Source organism: Esox lucius, chromosome 19 (genome assembly GCF_011004845.1).
Source record: "Esox lucius isolate fEsoLuc1 chromosome 19, fEsoLuc1.pri, whole genome shotgun sequence".
Taxonomy (NCBI): Eukaryota; Metazoa; Chordata; class Actinopteri; order Esociformes; family Esocidae; genus Esox; species Esox lucius.
The window spans coordinates 24,541,915-24,569,498 of record NC_047587.1 but is presented as its reverse complement, the minus strand read 5'-3'; the positions used below and the strand labels follow the sequence as shown (position 1 = coordinate 24,569,498).

Below are 27,584 nucleotides of genomic sequence, written 5' to 3'. Positions count from 1 at the left end.
AGGGATCTTTAACACATGGACACTTATAAAGGGCTGTTTCTCCCCTGTCCCTCTGTCCCAACCCCCCCCCCCCCCCCCCCACGGTAGAATGGCAGGTGGATCGTTTGGGAGGTGTCTGTCCTTGATGTCTCGGGGTTTTGGCAGTCTGGATATTGTTTCTTTCATTTCCTCATTGCTATTTTACAGATTTGCTTGGACAACTGATATAAGAGATATATTACTGAGGATGGTTGACTATCAGTTTGGGATTTAGTAAAGAATGTACTATGTGTACAATGCAGTATGTCATTGCCACGTTGTAGGTACATCCATGCATAATTTGCTGATGAGAGGGCTGTGTGGTTGGTTTGCATCATTACTCACTGCTGCCTGCTGTCTCCTGTTCGGTATGCCAAGTGACGGACCTCCCCACACTGTCTCTGGGTCTGTGATGAGTGGGACTGTCACAGCCAGGGACATCTGGCTGTTCTGCTGGCTGTGCTGCTCACTGAAGTTCCTCTCTCTCCAGGAACCTCTCCTCACTGGTGTGGCTCTGCTGTTGTCACAGGAGATGGGCTAACGTGCTCAAACAGAGAGGGTTTGGAGTTATACATTACTGTCATGCAGTCTATAGATGTCAATATATGGGGTGCTTATATGTCCTGTTGTGCACATGAACAATTGTGTTGATGTGAATTAGATTTGATTTTTTTTGCCGTATCCCAACTTGGATACCCTCTGAGAGTTAGGGGTGAGACCAGGATCAGTCATTATTGACTAAGGCCCCTGAGCTGACAGTTCAAGTCAGCTGGGGAATTGAAAGCAGCAACCTTTTGGTTACTGGTCCACCACCTTAAGTGCTAAGCTACTGCTGTATGTGATGCCCGACTTGATGGGCAGGTTGATGGAGCAGGGCTGGCACTCATAGGGTTCTGTTATGGAACGTGTCCTACTGCAGTCCCATTTCAGCTGCATCCATATTTGTATTAATAATTATTGTTTTCTTCCTTCTAGCACCTGACATTGCTGATTGCTGAGTAAAATGTAGTACTTGGTTGTGTGGTGTCCCCACCCAGCTATCTTAAGATAAATTCAGGAACTGCTAGCTGCTAATAATGGTGCCGGTGTGATGTTTTTAGTTGCTTCCCACTGACAAAACATATTCTCATTATTTCTCATTATGGAGATTTGAGACATCAACTTTAGACAATAGTAACCACAGGGAGTATCTGTCAGAAAAGTGTTGACGTTGGACAATTTACATTTTTGCGCGTTTACATTGTAAAACGATGTATCTCCAACGCAAATCTGTCAACAAGTCTCGTTCATCTAAATAAATGTATCCATGTGTAAAAATCCTCTTCCAGGGAGGCCAAAACCAGAAAGGGGATCAGAACCACGATAAGGCCCAGAATCAGCGCTCTGCTGAGGCCACTAACTGCCAGCTGTGGAGTGGAGTGTTCGGTATCACCCTGGTTGAGGGACAGGACATGCCTGAATATGGCCATGGGGACATATATGTGCGCTGCAGACTGGGAGATCAGAAATACAAGAGCAAGGTGAGCTTCCTCTCCATTCCACTTCTGGCATGCTACTGAAGTTAAGCCGTGTCAGCCCCATTGATCACTGCATAGGAAAGCTGATGCTCCTGGAGTAGGTTTTGGAGGGCCAATAGGGGGCACTCTTCACTTTGGTCTCAAGACCAAATGCCAACATTCCAGGGCAGGAAAGGGAACATTGCCCTGCAGGCATGCCATCTCTTGAACTGGACATTAAACAGTTGTCCAGAATTTTTGTGGTCACTAAATATCCATGGCATTTATTGTAAGATAAGGTGTGTTAACCCTGGTGTCTTGGCCGGTTGTATCATCATGGCCACCTAATCATCTCCAGATTCCAGTTAACTAATTAATTAAGTCTCACCTCCTCTGTATCCCCCGTAACAAGTATTCTTTTAATTTAAAATACTGTAAGGACTACATGTATACAATAAGTAATGTAAGTCACTTTGGATAACAGCATCAGCAAAATGAATAAAATGTCAACAGAATTATTTCTTTTTCCTCCTCCACTCTACTTTGTACATGCTCTCCAACCTCCTTTGTCTTGCTCCTGTATTTTCTTACTCTGTCTGCAAGTGCCTGTCAGTGGCTCACCTCCACCTTGGCTCACTGGGGCATGAAAGAGCTGCTCATTAAACTGGGCATCTCTGCTACTGTACCTTCTTCCCACTACGCTCTGCTTCAGGTGGAGGGCTTCACTATGCTTCACCTAATTTGCATACCCAGCATGCCCTGCTCATCTACCCTCTAGTTGTTGGCCTCCCCCCTGATGATTCCGCAGCGCGCCCATCTTGTGTTCTCATGTTGTTTCTCTGTAAACCTCTGGTTTGGTTTCAGCTTGTTTGTTGAACAAAGCTAATTCTAATTGGATGCTGTCAGTGTTTACAACCCCAGATAGAAGGCTGAAGTGCTCTCACGCTAAAACCCCGCCTCTACTCACCCCTGACTCATTCTGGTCTCACTGAATGAAACTTAATACACCTGTCACTCAGGTAGTCTCTGCTCCCTGCGACACTGCATTCATCTCGACAGTGCTGGGAATCAGATTGTGTGTGTTCCATCCACACTATAGTACAGTATCAGCACACTGACTCTCTCTCTCTCTCCCTCACTCACTCTGTATTTCTCTATCTCTCTCAGAACCTGTGCGTTCAGGCCAACCCTCAGTGGAAGGAAAGGTTCGACTTCAACAAGTATGAGGAAGGGCTGGAGCTGCTGCAGGTGGAGGTGTTTTCTAAGAGAGGCAGGAAGAGTGAGGAATCTTGGGGAATGTGAGGACTGACCTGTGTAATTCTGGTGGTTTAAGTATATCAATTATGTAGAATTAATCAGTGATATAGAACACGGATCCCATGTTAATCTAGGGTTGAGGTGGACCTGTCTAGGCTGCCGGCTGACACACAGCAGCTCTACACACGTGTCCTGAACCCAGACAAAGGCTTGCTGGTATTCCTGGTTACCCTCAAACCCTGCCAAGGGGTGACCGTCAATGATATCAACAAAGCTCCCCTGGAACAGTCAGATGAGAGGGATCAAATACTGGAGCAATATGTTAGTGCATTTATTGAAATATCTGGGATGTATGTCTCTTTTGATGTTACAAGCATGAATTAATCTAACTGCTACATGCATATTAGTAACCATATTCCAAATGGTATCTGGGAATACTCTGATACATACATTTAACCAAGACCGTTTCATTTTACCTTTGCAGAGTCTGAAACACTCTCTCAAATGTTTGAGAGAGGTTGGCTTCATTCAAGTCAAGGTTTTCAGGGCCACAGATCTCACATCAACTGATCGCAATGGTGATGAATCACTCCACTCTTAAGCATACCCATTTTGGCTGATTAATTTCTATGGCTGAGCACATCTACAATTGCACCCCAGTAAAATGTGTTTTTTTCTCTTTCTGCAGGGAAAAGTGATCCATTTTGTGTACTGGAGCTGGGGAACAGCAGGCTACAAACTCAAACTATCTACAAAACACTCAACCCTGAGTGGAACAAAGTTTTTACATTGTAAATATGTCTTTACTTGGTAGTACTTGATTTTATGGTCTATATACATTAATGCAAATCAGATCTGCATGAACCTGTTATCTGTTGACAGACCAATTAAGGATATCCATGATGTGTTGGAGCTGACTGTGTTTGGTGAAGCTGGAGACAAATCCCCAGACTTTCTGGGTAGAGTGGCCATTCCATTACTCACTGTAAGCTGGGGATCCTTTGATTCGTATTGGGCTCATAGTTTATTCATCAAGAAGTGGTAAAAGATGCAATGAGATGTAGAAGAGAATCTACAGTAAATGGTAATGAGGTGCTATTGATTGTAATGCATTTTCCAACCCTATAGGTTCAGAATGGACAACAGGTCACCGGGATGTTGAAGAAGGCGAACTTGGAGGGTCTGTCCAAGGGAACCATCTCTCTGGAAATGGAGGTCCATTACAACCCAGTAAGAAAGGCTAATTCTAGTATAGTGCATGCTCTTTGACAGATTCACTGACTCAAAGAAATGTGATTCCATGTGAAACCCAGACAAAAGAAAAAACGGATTTAATGGATTTTTACACAGTTTCATGCATACAATGGTCCTTTGGGAGAAGGAATTGACATTAACATTTGTATTGAAAGCATAATTGAGAAATAATCGATCAGTCTGCATATTTATAAAATGTTACTCAAGCCTTCTTTTGGCATCCTTGATGTTTCATATGTAGGTGTCTCATGCTATATGAGTAGTATTTTCAACTCAAAATAAATATTTAAGAGTAAATGTGAAAGTTTTAAAAACAAATTGCAATTTGCCATAGATGTGCATTGATGCGATACAAAAGATTCTTGTTTCCAAATGTAGTTTTACTGGAAGGTCAGCAGTAGGAAGAGTCTTGATGTTTCCAAATGTAGTTTTACTGGAAGGTCAGCAGTAGGAAGAGTCTTGATGTTTCCAAATGTATTTTTACTGGAAGGTCAGCAGTAGGAAGAGTCTTGATGTTTCCAAATGTAGTTTTACTGGAAGGTCAGCAGTAGGAAGAGTCTTGATGTTTCCAAATGTAGTTTTACTGGAAGGTCAGCAGTAGGAAGAGTCTTGATGTTTCCAAATGTAGTTTTACTGGAAGGTCAGCAGTTGAAAGGAAGGTTTTGAGTGAAGAACAGAAGGGTTCAAATTAAGAGACCACTGCAAAGTGTACGCTTCTGTTCCTCACACAAAACATTCCTTTTTAACTTTTTTGGAAAGGAAAGAAAAAGTGGCAGTGGTCTCTTAATTTTTTCCAGAGCTGTATATATATAGGGATGTTTATCATTGCAGTTAGTTGATTTTCCATTGGATTTGGATTTTAGTTGTTCGTAACAATTGTGTCTATCTTTCTCAGGTTAGAGCTGGCATCAGAACATTTTTACCAAAAGAGGAAAAGCTCCAGGAGGAGAACAAAAAATTTGCCAAAAAGGTGTGTATTTACAATGAAGGACACTACTAAATATGTTAAAGCCATGATTTATCTACAAAGCATGGAGTAATCAGTTGTTGGATGAAAAGGGAACAAAAAAATACTAAAATATGCCATTTATATCACAGAAATAAAGTTGCCCCTTGCAAGTAGCACAGCAGCTTTGCATGGTTGTTGTCTAACTAATAAACCTGATGGTTAATGGTATCAAACTGCAACAGCACACCAGCCAATAAGGCCTTGAACAAACTGGTATAAACCTGATTGTCGTAGACATACTGTAATTATTTGATCAAGTCAAGCCAACTGCCATTTTGTTTGGATTATTTCCAATTAGGTCCTTGCCCAGAATATCTACAGAGTTCGGAAAATCACCATGGCACTGCTGCATACACTACAGTACATTAAAAGCTGTTTTCAGTGGGAGAGCACGAAGCGGAGTATAATAGCCTTTCTGGTAAGTCATTGCCTGATGTTAATGAAATAGTTAATGAAATAGCCCTAAGCCTTGGGCTGTGCAGGTGGTGTCTCCTTCCTATTTCACTTCAGCACAAGGCTAACTCTTTCTTTCGTTTATTTGCAATGGATGATGGACAGTGGTTAGTTCAGGTTTACGTATCCTCTGTGGATTCATGTTACAGTTTCTCAGTCACATGCTTTCATTGAATCCAAACTTCAAGCTTTATCTCCATTTCATGAATTTGAAGGTAAAACTAAAGGCTGTTCTCGATCCTTTAATTCAAACCCCACTTGGCTCCCTTCAGTGTTCTGCTGGCATGGGCTTTATGTGAAAGGCTTGGGTCTGGCCGTTTGGTCATCTGACTTCTTAGCAAAGCCCTCTCCCCGAGGGGATAGTGTTCAGGGATCACAGTCTCTGCTCCTCTGTGTGGAGGGGGAGTGACAGTTGGCCTGGGAGATTTGAACCTTGTTTAAATGTCTCTGTTTAGCTGCTTTAATGAGGCGTTGTGATCTAATGCCCTAAGCTGAAATAATCTTTATTTCACCCTGTGAATCCCCCTCCCTAAAGCACATGTAATGTCATGATTAAGAGCATCCTCTTGCCATAAACCCCTGCCAGCGTCAAGTCAGGGTGAGGAAGCGGTCACAGTCAGGGTGTGTGAACATCCCTTTCTTCACAGCCTTTATTCTTCACAATGTTCTGTCTCGGGGCCACATTTCATACCTTGTGTATTCTATAAGCCCTGCTCACTGATCCTCAGGTGGATATACCCTCAGGCAATAGCCAGGCTTACGGTATCAGAACCGGTGGTACAGGTATGGACCCAGACAGACAGACAGGCAGAGAGACAGACAGACTGGAAGCTAGAGTATTGTGTATGCAGGCGGAGACAGGGAGGGAGGAAAGCAGGTAGTGGGGCAGTGCAGGCAGGCAGGAGGGGGCTGACAGGTGACAGGTCATTGTGATAGGTCCATCTCCTGGTCCCCACCTATAAATTGCTCTGCTGTCCAGCAGAGTGTATGGTGAAAGACTCTAATCTTTTCCATTTCTACTAAACCCGCTGTTGAAGACCAGCATGCAGAGAGCTCAGGCGTACTGTTTGCCAAATGATGTACCTTCTTTTGACTGTATCTTACCCTAATCTACTGGAGGATAAATACATAGACATGTTTTGTTGATTTTTAATGTGACTACAGCAGTCCTGTTTAAAATAAGGAAATGTTTTCTGTGTGTCGTCTTATCTTCATTGTGAGGAAGATAGTTTGTGGACAACAGTGGCCAAGCAGATCTATTTGGAGACAGACGCACTGTAATGGAGCAGCCTGGCTATCTGCAGTCCACTGAACCCTCTGCCTTCCTCTGGAATGAGGTGTGCTTCCCAAAGCGCTGGTGTCAAAGGTGTCTGCTGAGACTTGCCTGAGGAGAGAGTGAATCAGCCTGCTGATAAATAAGTAGTGTTTATCACCCACTCACTAGCAGATAAAAAGTTAGGACTGGAGAAAAGTTCTGATTTCTAATCAGGCATCGCCAACTCAACACCTCACTGTATGAACAAGAGCATCAATCATAGACTGGATATGGCCTTCAGCGCAACAGTCAAAGAGAACTCCGGGGCTTCAGAAAAAACACACACAGACAAAAGCCTTGCAATGCGAGACGAGGGCAGCCGAGAGGCCTTGACAGCCATTACAAGCCCAGCGGTGTACCACTACACACAGCAGTGTCCTGGGCCCTCTGCAGGATCAGACACAGCTCAACCAGCCACGCCGGGGCCACTCCTCCTCCAAACAAGTCATCATTTGCAATTAAGTTTGTTGGGAGCTGTCTGAAGCAGCGTGCCACCATGTGCCTTAATGAAAGCAGCTACCTCTCCTATATTTATATCTTTAGGCACTGGTAATAAGGTAACTGATTCAGGCACTGACAGATGGCCTCTGCTTGCCTCTCACATGTACATAATTAGAGGACTATCTGCTCTTTTCTACAGCAGCACTCTGTCTCTGCTTCTCCTGCTTCTCAGAATACTGTATGCCTCTAGGAACGGCGGCAGTGTAGGCTCAGCCGTTAATATACATTGCGATACATTATTTATCAGCCAGGCAGACCGTTCCTGCCACCCTCCATATGAATCCTGTAATGCATTACCGCTTCATCCCGAGACTGTGGGATTCTCTGCTAGTGCCTTACCAGGAAGCCTTAGCCACCAAGCCGCTGTTAGTCCCATAGGCTAATGCTTTGACCTGCTCACAACATCCAGTATCCACTACATTGTTGCTCAAACGGAGTTAATTCAGGGAATGTGGATCTCGTTTGAGCATTAAACCCTGCATATAAAATGTCTACACACCTCTGTGAAAATGCCAGGTTTTTGTGATGTAAAAAAATGAGACAAAGATAAATCATGTCAGAACTTTTTCCACTTTTAATGTGACCTATAATGTGAACAATTCAATTGAAAAACAAACTGAAATCTTCAAGGGGTGAAAAATGAAAAATAAAAACCTTACAATAACCTGGTTGCAAAAGTGTGCACACCCTCTTATAACTGGGGCTGTGTTCAGAATTTACCAATCACATTTCAAACTCATGTAAATAGAAGTCATTACACACCTGCCATCATTTAAAGTGAGTCTGATTAATCACAAATAATGTTCAGCTGTTCTAGTTCTAGAGCTTCCAAAGCATCAGAGGGATCTCATTGTTGAAAGATATCAGTCAGAAGAAGGGTACAAATTAATTTCCAAAGCATTACATATACCATGGAATGCAGTCATCATCAAGTAGAGAAAATATGGCACAACAGAGACATTACCAAGAACTGGATGTCCCTCCAAACTAGATGAAAAGACAAGAAGAAAACTGGTCAGGGAGGCTTCCAAGAGGCCTACAGCAACATTATAGGAACTGCAGGAATTTCTGGCAAGTACTGGCTGTGTGCTACATGTGACAACAATCTCCCGTGTTCTTCATATGAATGGGCTATGGGGTAAGGTGGCAAGACGGAAGCCTTTTCTTACAAAGAAAAACATCTAAACCCTGAAGTTTACAAAAACAAACATCAAGTCCCCCAAAAGCATGTGGGAAAATGTGTTATGGTATGATAAAACCAAGGTTGAAAGTTTTGGCCATAATTCCAAAGGGTATGTTTGGCCCAAAAACAACACTGCACATCACTCAAAGAATACCATACCCACAGTGAAGCATGGTGGTGGTAGCATCATGCATTGGGGCTGTTTTCCTTCAGCTGGAACCGGGGCCTTAGTCAGAGTGGAGGGAATTATGAACAGTTCCAAATACCAGGCAATTTTGGCTCAAAACTTTCAGGCGTCCGTTAGAAAGCTGAAGATGAATAGGAAGTTCATCTTTCAGCCCGACAACAACCCAAAGCACACATCCAAATCCACAAAAGCATGGCTTCACCAGAAGAAGATTACGTTTTGGAATGGCCCAGCCAGAGCCCAGACCTGAATCCAATTGAACATCTGTGGGGTTATCTGAAGAGGCCTGTGCACAGGAGATGGGCCTCGCAATCTGACAGATTTGGAGCGCTTTTGCAAAGAAGAATGGGCAAATATTGCCACGTCAAGATGTGCCATGCTAATAGACTCCTAACCAAAAATATTTCCGTAATAAAATCAAAAGGTGCTTCAACAAAGTATTAGTTTAAGGGTGTGCACAATTATGCAACCAGGTTATTGTGTTTTTTTATTTTTCCCCCTCAAAGATTTCAGTTTGTTTTTCAATTGAATTGTTCCCGTTATAGGTCACATTTAAGGTAGAAAAAGTTCTGACATGATTTATCTTTGTCTCATAATTTTATATCACAAGAACATTGCATTTTAACAGGGGTTTGTAGACTTTTTATATCCACTGTAGCTTTTGCAATAGGGGAAGTTTTAATTTGTGTGTATACATAACTTTTTGTTGGCTTAACAGATTTGTCAGAGAAAAGGTACACTGCAATCTATACACCCATTTGCTGTGTTGGTGATGTTTTGACCACAGATCTGGATCAGGTCTGGTCTACTTTTAGAGAGGAATGCATGTGGGCATTGTATAATATTTTCTATAAACTTATAAGACAAAAAACTTTTGTGCTGAGTGGCATTCAGAAAGGTGTATAATCTAAAAAGGGTAGACCATTTTAAATGTTCACTGCTTTTAGCTGAAGATTGATGGCTCCCCATGCATTCCGCTGTCACTGAGAAATATAATGTAAAGAGGAAACCCGTAAAGAAGGCAAACGTATGCAGCACTGTCATTGTTTTCAGGGCTGGAGGTTACTGATTCTGATTGCATGGGCTCCTCTGTAAGTGGAATCTATACTGTTTGAAGTTCTACCTTGGATTTTCCACCCGTATGTTTCAGTTCTAAAATAGCGACTTTCTAATGATGTAATGTTAAAAGAGTCTATCTCACCCAAAAAAAGTCTGGCAAAGCCTCATAAACGTCTTCATCAGTGAACGGAAATACAAGAAATTTTGAGAAAAAAAAATCTACGCTTGTTTATGCTACAGTAATGAGCCTAGGAAGTGCCTTTTTCTAAAGTTTGACAATGACATGTTCCCTTCTTCTGAGAGAGAGAGAGTGTGACAGCTAAAATGTTCATAAAATAACGCCCTTTTAAATGCGCTTCTCCCTAAGACTGAGCTAGATGAATGTGCCATACATCAGCAGCGACTGCAGAGAGAGGGGTCACCCAGAGTTCTTTACTGCAGGCATTTCCGGTGCCTGTAGATGGCGCTATAGCACTGTGGATCTAAGTGAAGAGTCTGATGGGAGATCGCTTACCTCTCGCAACTTAGAATCTTTCATGGGAAAAAAAAAACTATGAAAGTGAAATCCTCCATTCTGTGGATCTGCTGGACCAACAGAACAGAAGTTTCTCAAACATGCTAAATTAGCATGTATTAGCCGGCCAAATGAATCTGTTTCAGAAGTTTAAAGTTGAACACTTTTGATTAAGATGAAATGGATGGAAGTTGGAAAAGAAAAGAGATAATTTACACTTGAAAGCTGATTTTGAGCTTTGCTGTCATTAGAGCACTTTAAGTATTTAAGTAGAATTAATATTTTAACATATGAGTTAGTGTCATCGTCTGTCAGGAGTCTTCACTAAAAAGAAACCTGTATACCTTATGTGAGTATTTGAACCATTTTCTTTTTGACACTGCCAGGTAGCAACCGTTTTAGACATCATTTGACAGCCTGTGAAATTCTGATTGCCTCACATCACAGACTGTAAAGATGGCATTTGATGAATGTTTGATGCGGTGCAGCTGTAAACACAGTTGGCAGCTGCCATGGCTGCTTTTTTGGGCTGACAGTATCCTCATCTCACAGATGAGAGCAGGACAGGGTCAGATCTGGATCCAGAGGTCCCAGGAGACCACCTGTGAGGTGACGCCGCACCCTCGCGTGACCGGGTCCATTACCCAAAATATCAGGACGACCAGGATCAAAATCAGCCATGTTACAGCTATTCTAGTTAACACCATCCGTTTGGGGTAGAACTGATCGGCCCGATCTGGTTTACTGCAGTGCAGTTATGCAGTATGTATGGCCAGGAAAGTGGGAGAGGAGAATAAACTGTGTACGTGCCTGTGAAATGTCCTCCTGTTCTTTTCTCTGCATCTGTTTTCTTTCCGTTTTAAAATTTGTAGGACTGTGTGTGGTTCAGTTGGCTGGCCTTAAAGGAGTGGGCTCTCAAAGTCTCAGGGGGGTTACACTCTTAAACTCCATGGCTGTGGGAGTTCTCTAAGCAATAGCAGTGGAAATGTGTCAGGGAGGGAGCGAGAGCCCTTCATGGTGATGGCGTGTGTGCATGATATAAAAAATAGTATGAGATGTATTAATTATTAAAGAATAGGATATCAGTTGAGCGATGCCTTCCTATTTGAAATAGTATAGTTAGTGACCACAGTGAATGGTAGTGTGTCAGTTACTAACTGGGAACTTCTCGTAAAGAAAGCCTTTCTCTGACTGACAGTTGGCTTTTCTCATTTCGAGCGCACAATAAAAAAAAATTCTGCCAAATTATAAAACATGTTATTATAAAATTGTCTTTAAACGTTCATTGGCTCGTGTTGTTCTATATAGTAAATTCATTTATATTTACTGGAATGACAATATAATCTCATAAGATAAAAAAGCCCGGTGTTGTGAAAAATACTGCCACGTTGTGCGTGGCCGAATCTTCTGTGGACCTGTCGGTGTCTCCGTCCGTGGCCCAGGTGAAGTGTGCCCCGCGTTTAACCCCGCGGTGTGTGCCGTTTCGTAATGACTGCCTCTAACACACTCGCCACCTTTCCAGGCACAGAGGACACCTCTCCCCAGGCGGCCGCAGCAGAGCCCGCGACTTGACCGGCCCTGTGTGTGGCTACGTCGGGGCCAGGCCGCGGTGGCGGCGCGCTAACGTGTCTGTGAGTCGAGCTGACAGGGAGGGAAGGGTGAGAGAGAGTATACGCCACTCCCTCCCTCCCTCCCTCCACGCCTCCTCGGGGGGAAAGGCTTGCATGGCGGATCTGTCACCCAGGAGGTCGCTCAGTGTTAACGCTCTCGACACGGATTAAACACTCGTGGCCAGTGCCGGAGCTTAGGGTCGGAGTGGCCACCACTGACAGGCACCACGGGGCCCCTGCTGACCGCCCTGGTCCAACCCCGGTCCGGCGCCGCTCCACCCTGACTCCGGAGCTGCTCTAGCCTTGGCATGTGTCAGACAGGCAGGGAGACAACAGCCAACCCTAGGCCTGCAAGCAAATGCTAATACTCTGCCTCGTACTGCCGCTCTTCTCTTGTCTTCGCTTTGATAAAGAGCCAACATTCACTCTGCTGGGGAACAGGCATATTTTCTAGTCAATTCATTTTGCTACCTAATATTCCTTAAGATCAAATTTTCATGTCACTTCTTTATTATTCAGAATTTATTCAAACTATATCAGATTTATATGTAGATTTCCAGATACATTATTTTTATTTTATAAAAAATTTATACTTTTTAATTGCCATTTTAAGCCATGACATTTAAACACCATTCTAGAACAGTCAAAGTCAGGTTCCTGGTTTGTCATTTTAAGACATGGCCGTGGATTAACAAATACTCTTGTGTGGATTCCAATGGGTTATTTCTGTGTCCTGTGTATACATTCTTTTGTGGAGTCCGAGCTGCTGCGGCTGATATGGTCATGCTCAAGAGGGGGATGAAATTTCCCCTTTATCGCTCTCAGTAGAATGCTCTCTTTTTTTCTCCCTCTTTTTCTCTCTTTCGTTTTTCCCTAGTCGATAAGACTTGAGCTGAGCGTATGTGAAATATTTATTCAGCGTTAGCTCTGAGTACCACGGCTGCCCACACAATCTACCTGCCCTGCAGAGAAATCTTATCAGTGCGTCCTCTCTGCCTCCGACACCCCCTGAAAGCCTGTCCCCGTACTGGCCTGAGCTCACCACAAATTACATGTCTCATTGCTCTGCATTTACAGCTGCTTTAAAGCCTGCCGCCGACTAGCATCCACAACATTAGCCCTCAGCCAGACTCGGTTCCAGCCTGGCTTAAAAAAGGCCTGCATGAGCCGAGCTGCCACTGGGGCCTTTGATTCATTATTAATCTCTTTTTAGTTTTTTTAATTGAGGAGGCAATGCAGATTACTCTCACTGCCCTTGATTTCACCCAGAAAAAGTACATCTATATCAGAGTGACGATTATGCAAGGTTTTTACCCCCTTTACATTTTTGTCTGTCCCCAGCACATGCACACATGCACAGAAAAAAAAAACCTTCCAGACACACACACATACCCCTGGAGCCTGTAATCAGCCTTGTTAAACGTATTCAGCTACGTTCATGAAACCTGGCATCCGTCCACCACCCCCATGACTGACCCCCATAATGCTAGTTAGCTTTCTCCCTCTCCTCTCTCTGCCCTATTTGTCTCTTAGGTAAAGTAGCTTTTCAAGTGCAGCCACAGAGAAATATAGGAGATTAAAGTCCCCGTTTATAGATGTTCTGTAGAGTTACAGCATTAGAGCTGTTTAGTATTGCATTTGTAATTACTCTGTTTTACATGCTTTAATGCACGGGTACCAGATGGCCTAGTGGTTGGAGTGTTCAGCTGGATAAGGAAAGGTTGCAGGTTCAAATCCTTTTGGTGATGACATGAGAAAAGTATTCCATGTAGCAAGGCACTTAATCCTTATGGCTCTTCTGCTAATAATTGATAACTGCATACTATAATTCTGTGTAATATATCATCACGTTTTATTACTTGTCAATAAATACCGTGGCATGTTTCCATGGAGCTATGTATATGTACTGGGTTTTGGCAGCCCTCCTGTCTAGTGTTTGGTCTGTCAGTCAGTAGTCTGGGCTGGTAGACTGGGTCCTCTCTCTCCCATTAATCAATTTGCAGGATGGTAGAAACTCTTGGAGAGGGCGTCTTTGTCCTTTTGTTCCTGCTGCGGTCCCCTCTCCCCCTCCTGGGAGGGTGTGGGTGGTGTGAACTGCCATGCTTGCTCAGCTTTAAGAGTTATTTTATTCCCACTTTTAATCGCTGAGTGCTTTATTATTAGGTGCTGTATTCTGCTGGCCTGGGGATCTGCATGAGAAGGCGCAGAATGCATTTACTGGAATCATATTAATGGCACTATAAAACAAATCTGTCAGGCTGTTCTTAACCCCGCTGGCAGAGTGGTTCTGCCCAGGGTCGGCCCTTCTCCTGGCGCTTACAGGTGGCTATGGAGAGTGCATCTCCATCACCTACTCCACCACGCGCTAATAGTTTTATTAATTCATTATTTTTCCCCTAGACACCCCATGCATAATCATGCAGGCATTTTTCAGCTAAATGGTGTTTGTCAAGGGAGGGTTTCCTACATTAAAGCCACTCCTCCCAGACGTACATACTAACACTTGTTCAATTACAAGTCGTTCATTATTCAATTCTGCTGTGTGTAAACGTATCGTTCAGGTAGATCGTTAATTATTAGCTCCTCTGGTTTCTGTTTGTTGCTTTATGTCCTTTTGGTAAAATAAATGGCTGCTTTACTGCCCATGTAACGTATTAGTGTTGTAGTGTTTTGGACTTTAAGGTTCCTGTTGTCATGCGTAATTTGTCGTGGGATAAAAAATATCGTAGCACTGCTCTCAAGACCGAAATGAAATGGGGCCCAGCTTTGAGGCCAATTAAAAGGTGGATTATTTTCAATATAAATTTACGCTTAAGCCTGACAGGTTGCACTTTTTCCACCCTATCCTTTAATCACTCACGCTCAGCACTAATAAAACATAAACCACTTAGCAGGGAATTAGTTCTGTCTCTATTTCACAGAAGCAGCACCGAATTTGTGGAGACAGGGAAAAGGTATGCCTCTGCCTCTGCCCATTAATGAGGGATATCTGACGGCTAAGACCTGGCTCTGCGCGCTGGAGCGAAGGAATCTGAGAGGCTTTCCCAGATGTTCACAGTAACATTTTTATTAGTGTTTGAAAAAAAAAGGCGTGTAAATCGTCCACACACGAGCTGACACCCGGCGAGGGAGGAACTGAGGAGATATTTCTGACAGACTTGGTTTATACCCTCATTTAGGCGCTCAGTTTAGACACAAGGCATTGTATTTCTTCAGGCTTTTATCTTGTCCGCCAAGCCAGAGAGCGCTGAGCAGAAATTTGCATTAGTGGGCGATTATGAATACCTGTGACAGATTCTCTCTGCCGGCTCCCTGGGAGGCAATGAATTGGCTCCCTCTGTTGACTTGCACAGGAAGACAGAGACCAGGCAATTAGACTTTAGTGGTTAATGTAGCAGCTTTTGCAAGGAGGGCAAGGAGGTTCAACATTCCTGCTGGGCTCATGTCAGTTTCCAGGCAAATTTTTTCTTTTATTTTTTCCCCTTCTTTTTTGAAGGAATGCTCTGGATATGACAGGGTACCTGCCTGCCTGCCTGCTGGATTCCTCAGGGGTGAGAAGTGCGTGGATTTAGAGGCTCATGAGAACAGAGGTGATTCCATGACATAGGGTTTTTGTTATCAGAAGCAACAAAGACGCTACCTCCAAAACATCATGCATATTCATTGTTTACCTTTAGATTTTTTCAATCGGCGTTTGTTGTGGCTGCTTAATTCTAAGAAGTGGCTATTGAGTAATTCTGTTGTCCTATTTTTTGTATTAGGTGCTCCCACCGTGTTCCAGCTACTTCCTACACTTCACATTACACAGATATTACTGAACGATAGTAAACCTATGTGATGGGGAGGCCTAGGGCTGCGAGGGCCCAATGTTTGGAGCATTACTCATGGTTCATGTTTCCCTGGTGGCAGTTTGAACCCACTGAATGAAGGCCTGGTGAGGCAGTAGGTAGACTACCCCAGAGCCAGTAGGACTGGAAACGGGCTGATATGACAGCACCAGTCTGCTGTTTACGCGTCTCAAATGGAGGCCTCAAGGCCCCGTGGTTCACATCCTGTCTCAGGACTAAGTCAAACATATTGTTTCTACTGTAACAAGCCCCCAGCAGTCCAAGCTAGACTTCACAGTTATGAGCTGTTGTAGGGTACTGAGCAATCGTCCCACTCCTCATTCCACTGGGTGGTTTAGGTTACTAGATTTATTTTCATTCAGACTTAGGTTCCTCCTTTCCATAATAAAGTTTTAAAAAGCTAGATGTTTCCTAATCAGAGTTAATAGTATTTTATTATGTAGAATGCAGTACTTAAACTAACCCAAAAAATGTCTCTGCACTGTCTTACTCTATAATAGATTTAAAAAAAAAAAAATTATCCTTCTTCCTTGTCAACTTGATAGTGTGGTACGCCTCACAAATAGTGGATCATTTCAGCTAGAGCCAGACTCATTAGGCTGTCACTAAATGGGTTTAAATGCAGCCGTCCAATTAGTGCTCTGCTGTGAAGTGCAGTGGGTGTTGTGTGCTGTGCTTAGTGCCGCTCCTTTACAGAATTATGAGGGATTACTCATTCAGTGTGATCCATCTTATTTCTACCAGGGGTCTTGACTTTTCTCACTATCATTGCTGTGACAGGGTAAACTCCAGTTGCCATGTGTGCCTAGACACAGACTGACAGACAGGCAGGCGAGCAGACAGACGGACAGACAGGCTTGCAAGCAGACAGGCAGGAAGACAGACAGATAGGTAGACAGACAGACTGGCAAGCAGACAGACCAGATGCATCCCAGTGTGAGAGAGTTTGAAATGCTGCATATAGGTAAATAAAAAGTCCTCCCCATAGACTGTAATCAGTGGCCATATAGTGTCCTGTACCTTTGAGGCAGGCTACCCTGTTCATAGTTCTTTGGTAGAGGGGCGAACCCAACATGTTTGTTTCTGAGGGATGCGTCCAGGCATACGAGAACAGGACATTGTGTATCTGATGTAGTAGTTTAAGTTTTGGCCCTTACAGTAAGAGGGCAGTGCAACCTCACATGCTGTTCCTGAGTTTCATCCCACATTTCTCCTCCACTTCTCCCTCCTCCTTCCCTTCCTGTCTTTCCAGATCTTCATGGTGACTGTGTGGACATGGGAGCTTTTCATGCTGCCCCTCTTCCTGCTGCTACTCATCGGCTGGAACTACTTCCAGATCACCGTGGGGAAGATCACCTGCAATCAGGACCTAGTGAGTGTTTCCTACTGTACAGCAATCTTTCTGATCTCTACTCCACACGTCCTAGTAGCTCTTCTTGAACTGCCCACAATGCCCAACAATAGACAATCAAGAGGATATAGTTTGCTGAATTAATTTTGTAGGTACTATCTTGAGTTTTGTTTCAGCATACGACATTGCGTATATGTTGTGTAGTTACTGTTCTAGACAGTGGCCTGAGTACATTCTCTGGATGGTACAGCTTTCTGCTCTCTATCAAAGCCTAGGTTATTGAAAAACGTACGCCTCCCTTACCCATGTCTGTAAAGGTTAATGCTGTTCACACTTCTCAATGGCCTCCAATTCCACAGTGTTGTAAGCCACCTCGACGGCCGGGACCCTAGCCTGCAAACATCCCCTTCCTGCAGTAACATATCCAGCTCCAGCCCACTGATTGTGTTTGTGGCTGTTGGCAAAGATGCGGTCCCTGGGCAATATTAAAGCCTGAGTTCCCCCTCATATCCAGTGTGGAGCCTCCGTGACCCTGTGCCCGGCAGTAACACGGGCCTGTTCCCAGGCAGTGTCACAGTGTGCATCACGCAGGGGTCAGGCAGGACTTGATGTAAAGTGATCTAGGCAACAGCATCCACATTAAATTTGGTTTCTTCTGATTTTTTTCTCTTCCTTTTGTGTTTATGTTGTGAAGAAATTAGATTGCTTTGCTGTGACAGTGCTCTTGTGAGGAAGGCCCTCTTTCACCTCTCCTTTTGTGTGAGGTCACCCCTGTGATGCAGTCTCTATGGAAACAGGCCTCTCCCAATAGGGGTATATGTACTGGAGCAGAATTTCATTACTAGGTGTTTGTTAAAAATGCTCCAGTGCCTGCATGTGTCCCTGTCCATTTAAAAACGCACTCTACCTCTCCTCTTTCTCTTGTAGGTGAACATGAACATGGCTGATGAGGAGGAGGAAGATGAGAAGGTATTTTATTTCCTTTATGTCCGACTGTTTTAATGGCAGTATATTCTGTGTGCCAGTTATACATGTTCAAGTTGTAACTTTTGCATTGTGACACTGGAAATCATCTCGCAGGCCTTTTTCTATACCAAGGAATAAGGAGTACATAAGGAGTACAGCATGTAGAAAACAGTAATGATATGTGAACAAACCTTTCAATCCATTGAATCAGGTGTTTAGAATCACTACAACTGCTCAGCTGCTGTAACCTAGCAGTTTGTGAGCCGTTGCATCTGACATTGGGAATCTTAAGAAGTGAAGATTTAGTCACCAGACTATGCTATGATGGTGACCTTATCCCTACAGTAAGAAATTAGAACAAGCTCAATGCTACAACGTCATATCCATCATATTACAATGATCACTCGCCTAAACAACTGGACCTCTGAATTCATAATTATGCGATAGTTAATTGCATCTCTGTATTCATAATGATGCCATAGTAACAATTGGACCTCTGTATTTATTATGATTCAATAGTTAAAACGTGTGTAACTGCTGCAAAGCCTCCAAGCAATGACAGCTCTGCAGTGCCTCGTCCAGGATTCACTTCCATAATGTGCTAAACATATTCTGTTGTGATAACCAGGGGATACCTTCTATCTATGAAGTGTAACACCCTTTACTAAAACAAAAAAACATGCCTCCAAATCCTGCCTTTATAGGATAATTCAAGTATGGTACAATACACAAAGAAAAGGTTCTTGAGGGGTCTTTTATGGGTTCTGCACATATAAACGTTGTGCTTCCTCCAAGAACCCTTTAAAAGGGTTGAGAATTAAGGAAGTATGGAAATGTTATAAAGCCTTTTAAATGGTTCTTCAATGAATCCCTTTGAAATGGTTCCTAAAAGAACCATTTGAAGAATATTTTGGGGTTGTTTTTGAAGGGTAGGTTGTTCATATGGTCCTTTAGGTAACAAGTATAAATAGCTCTTTAAAATACTCTTTGGCATTTTTGCTTGAAGTACAGTACTTATTGGAGTTATGCACAGTTTCAAAGTAAAACACACACCAAGAACCTTTTCGTTTTAGAGAGTATGTACACATACAAATAACACAGCATACTGTTAGCTGTACTGCCATTGTAATAAAGCTTTGAGAACAATGAAACAAATACCAATGTAAGAACAGTGAATAAGGATGTGATGCTTTTGTAGCTGTTAATAATTTTAAGCACTGAATAGGATCATCACTAGTAGTTGTTAATCACTGCGCTGTCTCTCAAAATTATTTGTCAGTTACCTTTCCTGTTTGTTTTGTCCTTTACTTTTAAAAATGATTACGTTTTCCAAAAAGCAAGGAGTCATTTTTTTCAAAATACACGTTTTGTGGAGCTCAGTAACGGCTTAAACCAAATCATTGCTGTTCCTAGACATCCTCTCTGAAAGGTTTAACGTGAGCCTACTAAGCCCATTCACATTCTGTGAAAATGAAATATCTTCTTTCATTTACTAATTAAGCAGTTGCCGTGTTTGTTTTAAGCTGTCAGCTTTAATTTAAAGTGGCTTATTTGAAAGTCGTGTTATGGTTTTCCTGTCACTTAAATGTGATATCATGCAGGCAGATCAAGCATTGTCGCTTTACACTTCATATCAAAGTCTTCTTTCAAACTATTTGGGGTTAAAGAGTGATCAGTGTTAAATTTAATGACTTCAAAGGCACTGCTTTTTTTCCCCTAGTCCTTTTGCTAAGATGTGAATGAAGGCTATTCCCTCTGAGAAGGTTACCATTACCACTCAAATATGTTTTCCTCTCTTTTCCCCTGGAGGAAGGAAACATGGAGCAGTAGGAATGTGAAGCCATGACGTTAAAGAGAGACGAAAGGCACGGCTACATTACATCAGTATAATACACAACAGATCTCTCTCTGTGAACAAATCTGTCCTCAGGGAAAGAGACAGCTTACAAATTATGTGTGGCCAAAGTGACTTCCCTTTGGCCTTAGGTATCAATTGTGGAGATAGACAATATTTAATCATGACATAAAAGAACTAGAAAAGCAAAACAAGCCCATACATCTCCATCATAATGAACAGAGAAGATAAACCAGGCTGCTATGGCCTCTGGCTGGTATGGCTGGTCTGGGGGAAGAAGCACCGCCCAGGGGACTATGAGGTTGGGTAGGGGGGGGCGAGGGGGTGGCAGACTGAGCTGGAGGGGTGCTTTCTCTTACCCCCTTCGTACCACAGCCACGACTGGGTCACCTTCAGCACACCAGCCAGACAGACTGCTGATGTCATAATCAGTGATGTGCATTATGGGCGGTATGTACCCTCTAACACGTATCGCCCCCGGGGGGCTGCTCACTGCTCACACGTTTGTCTGTGTATCCATTTGTTTGTTAGCTCGTTTAAGTAGCATATACGAAAACCCTTGCCAAAATCACAGGTGTTTTACGTTAAGATTAACATTTCTCTCTTGTCGAATAAGTCACTAGAAAATATAATTCAGGCTTTGATGAATATTCAAATTTGGTTATATTTATTCAAATTAAAGCAATGTTAAATGAGCTTTTTTCAGCGATTGATCATGCCCAACATGCCAGTGAAACCACATTTGCTATTTACCTTTGTGCTGAAGATCAAATCTGTTCTCATTACACCAACTTAAAAGGTAGCTTTAACAATTTTATCTGAAATGAGAATATGATTTGACACAGGTTTTCTAATTAGTAGTTTATGATTTATGTAGTCCATTTCCATCAGGATATCCATCCCTTTCACTTCAGAGGAAGCGGTTTTATTTATTTTTTGTTTACCTATGAGCACAGAACAGTTTTGTAGGGAGTTAAAAAAGGGAAATGAACATAGATAAATAATATCATGAAATGAATGATGTAGTAAAGGAATTTCAATGCTCATCACCACGGAGATGGAGGACTTCAAGGATCTTAAGGGAGATTAATGGTGATAACCATGAGAGCTTCTGGGTGCATACTTTACTGTACATATCTTTTGGAATTAAAGACATTTTTATTTTCATTTTAACTTGAGTACAAATATACCTTGTATGCACAGGCCTAGCTGTTACAGTTAAATAAGAGTTTATATCTCTAATCTGGTTTAAATCCTAATTCATGTAAGGGGGCCTAAGGCAAGTTTAGATAATGATATGAAAGGGAATCTGAGCCTAACTTGATGAGGCTCTATACCCAGTGAGCTCTCATTTCCCCGTGTGCAGCTCTGTCAGTCCATCAGGAGTACACAGACATGGATCTTAATGGCTTTTAGCAGGCACAAACAGTTCCCCTGCTTTGAATGAGAGCTCAGGAGAAAGAGCTCAATTAACAACTAATGTGAAGTAAAGCATCTGCATGCACATTAGACTGAGGTTGGAGGTTCTCTTTATGCCATTCTGCAGACAGTGTGGTGTCTCATCTATAGCACAATGCTACACAGGAGGAGAGGTTACAGGAACAACCTTCTCCCTCTCTATTGTATGACACTATGGGATAATAATCTCTTCATGGATCTCTCACAAAGCATATTTGAGTTATTTCCAGAGGCCTGTTGGGGGAAGCTCTGTACTGGGGTGGGAATTGTTGTCTTCCTGTGGTTGTTGTGGAGACGACCGGGGACCGACAGCAGGAAGTCTCTCTGCTCTGTGCTGCCTGGTGGACAGTGTGTTTTCCAGGGACTGCCTCATGAGACACTGATAAAGGCATTCTGTCTGGACGCTGTCACTGACCCGGGGCTGGGGCTGGAATTGCCTTCTAACACAAACATATAGACATCCTCAAGCCTACTGTTAGACTGCATCAGATACCTCTCTCCCTCCCCCTCTAAGTCTCTCTCTCCCTCTCCTTCACTTTTCTCTCTTCTTCATCATTCCTGTCATTATTTCTGTCTTTTGATGGGAGTCTTCTCAGCTCTCTTCAGCTTGCATTATTGGTGTTATCTCCAGCCTCTCCTCTCACTCTGGAAAGCTTCACAGTGCTGCTTCTCCTCTGCAGTAACCAGCACTCATCTGATCTTGTCTATTTCAACTCTAGACAAGCCGGAGAATAGCATTTTTTTCACACTGAAATTGACAGACACCATCCCATAGCATGTCCATCTGGTTAATATAGGATGTCTGTGTTGCATCACAGCTTTAGCACCATGACATTTATATATCAATACAACAAGAACAATATTACACTACTCTCAATGATTAAAGATGGCATATAGCTGAAGCCCTTTCACATGATGTGAGTCATATCAGTGAGAATACATCCAATGATTACAACCCTGTGCCCTGGGTTAGCTGAGCCACTGCTCCCATATACACACAGAGGTGTGAGGACTGGCAGAGGCAGACAGACTGAACATAAATGTGGGTGGGATAGTACTGGCAGAACAAGTCCAAACCCGTCTCACAGAGATTGATTTGTGGGATTGGAGTCCTGTCTGGGTCGTCTGGTCTGCAGCCTGATTGCCGATACCCATTTTGTCTATCTCATACTCCAGTTAATCTGTGACTGTGCTTTAGATGTAGAGCTCAGAACTTCCATTGTTTGTGACAGACAAAAGTGGAAATCTCACAGCCATCTTCTCAACCCTTTTCAACGTTGAATATGCCTCATTTTCAAAAGCATAATCTGAAGAGACAGAGTTTGCTCATTATAGGCCATTGAATAGATGAATTACTCATGATAGCAGCGCAGAGATAAACTGGGCTTTGTCAGCTTCCTCAAAACAACTGACATCCTGTACGATAGACCTCCTCAAAGACTGTGTATTTCTAGGAGAAAAAAGGACTGATGGAGAAAATCTACATGGTCCAGGAGATCGTGGTCATTGTCCAGAAAATTTTGGATGAAATTGCATGCTTGGGGGAAAGAGTCAAGAAGTAAGTTTGACATTGCTTTAGTACTGTAGATGTTTCATAACCTATTACAGTGTATGAGCGAGTTCAGTGTGGTCTCTAGCAGCGTTGTCTTCATCAGTGGGTGTATAATGTTTTGGCTAGCAGCTACATTATTGATTGTGCAGTATCTTGTAACATCTTAGTCATAATGATATTCTGATATTATTTCTTGTAATATTTTCTCCACAGCACGTTTAACTGGTCAGTGCCCTTTCTGTCCTGCCTGGCCTGCTTGGTTCTTTTTGTGGCAACAGTAGCATTATACTACATCCCACTGCGCTACATTATCTTGATATGGGGTAAGTAAAGTATAGAACATTACTGAAATATCAAATACTGTATATACGCATTACTTGTTTTTACATTGTTGTAAAAAGATGCTGGTCATAACGTTTATATTCGTTACCCACTGTCTTGTTCATTGTAATTTGAACATTCAGCCATCCTCACACTGCTAGCCCAAAGCCCAGGCTGCTAGCTCAGTAGCTCCAGAGGCTCAGTGTGGGATGTAAGCAGGCCAGAAAACAAAGCCAAGTGGCGAGGCAGAGAGAGCACCATGCTGTATATAAAACAGGATGTCCTTGGGCAGTGTTCAGGCTAACCCTTGTTATCTGCTCCAGTTCTACAGAGGTAGACAGTCGTCTCAGCGGTCAGAGGCAAACAGACAGTCCTCCTCCAGCTGTTAGCCCACAACTAACTACTTCTACACTGCCTCCAACACAATCAATACCAAAATGATATCAAACAAAAGCACTGATACACTCTCCTGACTCCCCAGTTAACCCCCATCGCTGGTTGCAAGGCGAGCCTTTCATGTAGTCTGCTCACATTTAGGTCCTTAGGTTCTTTGTGTACACGTCGAGGTAAATGCTGTAGCTAGCTGTGAAAATATGGTCCCATTACAACTAGACCCCAGAGGTGTCTGTTTCCTTTCTAGGAATACTAACCCACCAGTGAGAAAATACAAGTACAGGACTTGGAGTTTAGAGAGACATAACTTATTTGAATGAAAGCATAATACACTGTGTGGTTATTTGAGTGATAGGGAAAGGGAGTGGGGAGTGGGGATGGGGGTTGGGGTGGTTGATAATCTCTGCTCTGGGCTAATATGCTGCATGCGTACTCTCAGGACCTGAGTCGCCTTCGGACACAGACTGAAATGTTCCGCAGTCAACCACCAGTTTCTGTTCAAAAGCTCCCATGGTTGTGTGTGTTAGTGTGCACCTGCTGCCTGGATTACGGCCTTGTCTGTACTGTTGGCCTGCCAACTTCTATATTTATGATGATACATTTCAATTGCACTGTCCATACAACCCCACTGTCTTATTGATATGCCACTGATTCAGTTTAGTTTTCAGAGATCAATTCAAATAGCATCACAGGATGCAATTTCTTCTACAGCGGTGAAAGCGCTGGAGATGGGGTGGCGATGTATATTTTTTTTACGCCTTGTAAAAATATGCAGGTGTGGATGACATCTTTATTTATTAATGTGTCCTTGTTTTCACAGGCGTTAACAAATTTACCAAGAAGCTTCGCAACCCGTACGCCATTGACAATAATGAAATACTGGATTTCCTCAAGAGGGTGCCTTCAGATGTTCAAAAGGTAAGGGTTCAACTTTACATACAGAGACAGGGAATTCCCTGAAGATATCTGCATTATTTGCTCTAACAGAATTCCCAGGTGTTGGGGAAATATATCCTCTGGCTTTGTTTGATTATTAATGAACTCATACCTTTAAAGCACCCCTGGACCAATTATTTCTGGTAGTGGTTTAATGCGGTTGTCCTGTTGCCTGGATGGGGTCTGCTCTGATCTGTCCTTCGTCACATCGCTTCAGCCTTATCCCTGATTAGCAGTTTTGTCTTTCTGTGATAAAAACGCTGTGGCATCCGTGCCTGCGATTGGCCAGGGGCCGTTGGAGGGCCCCTGACGTCTGTGGTTGTCTGTGCTGGTGTACTCAGCTCTGTATCAGCTGTGACACTCTGACGTGGCACCATCAAATCAGGGTGGGGGAGCCAATTAATGTAGTGGTGCGCCCGGGCCTTCCTGCTGGGTGCCATATGTGATCATATATTAGCCACGGCTGATATGTCATTTGCGGTTACATCACAAGGCTGGTAGCACATAGCTGCCAGGGCAGGGTGCTGTAGTATTGCTGGGTGTTCCTACTCTCTCTGTTCTGTTCTGTTCTGACAGTCTGAACGTGGGCAGGAAATAGAGAAGCACAGTGCCTTCCTCTGGCAGGTACTCCACAGACAGTATTCAGCCAGGATATGTGACTGTCTGGATCTGGAAAGATACTCTCAGACTCAGTCTTTTTCTCTGCTGCCCCCTTGAAGTTGTCCCTCTGAAAGTTATTGCCAAATGGTCAGTGATGTTGTTGGATAGAAGCCTATGCACTTTTTTTTTTTGGCTGGGCAAGTTGGCAGAGCAACATGATGAATACATTTAGTCTTTAATTTGTGACACATTGTTAAAGTTTTGAAAATCACTCTCTAAAAGTCCATGGATACAACAGTTTTCTTTATGGTTTACAGGTCAGATGTTCTGCTTAACAGCAACAGACCAAAACATTCATAATGACTTAACAGTATACATAGTTCTGTGAATTATTATGTTGCCGAACAGCACAAGAACTATGACAATAGCCTACAGATGTTACCTCATAACTCCAACCCTTAGATGGGCCTAGGTATGGACACAGTTAAGCCATATTACAAAGCTGGAAACCGACTCATCTCACAGCAAAATGACTTGGCAATTAGTGCCTGTGCAAATCTACAAAGCCCTCCTCAAACCATGACTTCTGACAGGAGCCTGTCTGTGCTGAAATAAGAAGCATCTGTCAGTTCTGAGAACAGTTTCATGTTCTGGTGCAGACGCCAGTCGCTTTGTTCCCCCATTCATTCCATCTCCCGTTCTAATAATCAGTGTTTGGTAATTAGTATGGAGTCTTTACTTTGATTCAACAGAACCATGTTATTGTTGCAGCAAAAACAAAAATGCTTTTGGAAGCAATTTTATTTCACATGTAATTTTGTTGAGTTTTGTAAATATTTTTCCAACAATCAATCTGTTTCGCATTACGGTTGTTTGATTTTTTTTTTCTTTCACTCAAGATTTTTTTTTCTGATGGACACAGACACAATATGTTTTTTATACTTTTGCCACAGAATGTTCAAATATTGACATTTATTCTTGGACTTCCAGACTTGCATTCTGTTACAAGTATGTGTCTACATTTAGAAATCTGAATTAAAGAATTATTTGCAGAACATTGACATATTTGTAAGTTTAGTCATAATTCCACAAAAATACCTGAAAGGAAAAAGGGGTTAAAGTTGAAATGTCAAAGTCTGAACTCTCTCGTCAGATGAAATCAAAGTCAACTTTCAGTTCCCACTGAAGCTTTTAAAAGTCAATATCCCATCTACGTCAGTTGCTACTTCAGAAATCTCTTTGCACAAAGTTTTCTCAGAAAGAAAACAACTTGCATTGAGGCACTGAGAGATTATGCAGTTCACAACTTCTTCACTGGCAGGTTGTCCCAACCGTTGATGTCTGCTTCTAATATTGCGATTGTGGCGGAGGAGGGTGGGGGGGCATGCGCTGGTATGGAACCCTTGACTTCTCAAATCCTTCCTCCCTGTGATTAATCCCCTCTGCTCCTGTGTTTAAAAAATGATTCATTACAGGCGAGCCCGCCTCGCTTTCCCCTGCACCAGCTCTCCTCAGGGGAGCCATTACCGTGCGCTCTACTGAGCTCGGATTACCTGCCTCCGACCAAACTCCTGTTTGTTTTTACAGGTGCAGTACAGCGAGCTGAGAGTGCCTAGCGCCCAGAGCCCGCCACGGAGGAGAAGGTAAGCCCCGCGGACGTGCTAGATGAAAGGCCTAGGATCTTTTTGAAAATGGCACGGCCCAGTCCACCACAATGACAACGCTCCAGTGCCAGCAGAACCTGCAACCTCTCACCCCCTGGCGCCCCCCCTCTCCCTGCCCCCTGCAGTGGGGGCGCAGTCAGCCGCTTGTGTGTCTCCCGCCCCCCTGACGGGGCTGTGCACTGCACCGGCTAGGGGGGCAGCACATGGAGCTGTCAGTCAAAGAGTGCGAGACGGTGCCTGTCCACCCCAGTCCAGCCTAGATCCATTCATGCATTTTAGAAAAAGAATGAAAGAGAATTTAGTTTTACTTTAGAACTCTGCTGTTTTGCTTTTATTGATTTTTGTTTTAAAACTGAACTGCTGCAATGTTTAGAGAATCATATACTGTATATTATCTTATATATGGGTTAATGTAATTCTGTGTATGTGTGCTAGATCATGTTATTACGTGCCGATTGCTGTTGGTCCCTCTAAAAATATTTTTTTCATGGTATGGGGTTACAAGCTTCACAATTTTATTTTTATTTTTATATAATACTCATAATTATATATAAAAGTTGTACATATATATATATATATATATATATATATATATATATATATATATATATATATATATATATATATATATATATATATATATATATATATATATATATATATATATAAAATCTTTGATGTAAAGAATTGTATCTTGAATGTGTATACAGTATATGCAATTACCAGAACATTTTGTATGGTGAAGAGTTCTTTTTCTGGACTGAGAAGTTGCTGAATGATTCCT

The 27,584-nt window shown here is 42.8% G+C and overlaps 1 protein-coding gene across 1 annotated transcript in view; it reads left to right on the top strand.

Moving 5' to 3' along the window:
• mctp2a (multiple C2 domains, transmembrane 2a) overlaps positions 1 to 27,333 on the top strand; it is a 40,762-nt gene extending 13,429 nt beyond the window's left edge. The window contains exons 9-23 of the mRNA XM_010892710.3: positions 1,347 to 1,538; positions 2,682 to 2,812; positions 2,906 to 3,092; positions 3,256 to 3,349; positions 3,460 to 3,562; positions 3,654 to 3,756; positions 3,900 to 4,001; positions 4,921 to 4,995; positions 5,333 to 5,452; positions 16,957 to 17,076; positions 17,983 to 18,024; positions 22,789 to 22,892; positions 23,100 to 23,209; positions 24,421 to 24,518; positions 26,724 to 27,333. Of these exons, the coding sequence (XP_010891012.2) occupies positions 1,347 to 1,538; positions 2,682 to 2,812; positions 2,906 to 3,092; positions 3,256 to 3,349; positions 3,460 to 3,562; positions 3,654 to 3,756; positions 3,900 to 4,001; positions 4,921 to 4,995; positions 5,333 to 5,452; positions 16,957 to 17,076; positions 17,983 to 18,024; positions 22,789 to 22,892; positions 23,100 to 23,209; positions 24,421 to 24,518; positions 26,724 to 26,783 (1,641 nt within the window). The 3' untranslated portion in view covers positions 26,784 to 27,333. The remainder of the gene's footprint in view (positions 1 to 1,346; positions 1,539 to 2,681; positions 2,813 to 2,905; positions 3,093 to 3,255; positions 3,350 to 3,459; positions 3,563 to 3,653; positions 3,757 to 3,899; positions 4,002 to 4,920; positions 4,996 to 5,332; positions 5,453 to 16,956; positions 17,077 to 17,982; positions 18,025 to 22,788; positions 22,893 to 23,099; positions 23,210 to 24,420; positions 24,519 to 26,723) is intronic.
• Positions 27,334 to 27,584: the final 251 nt, after the last annotated feature.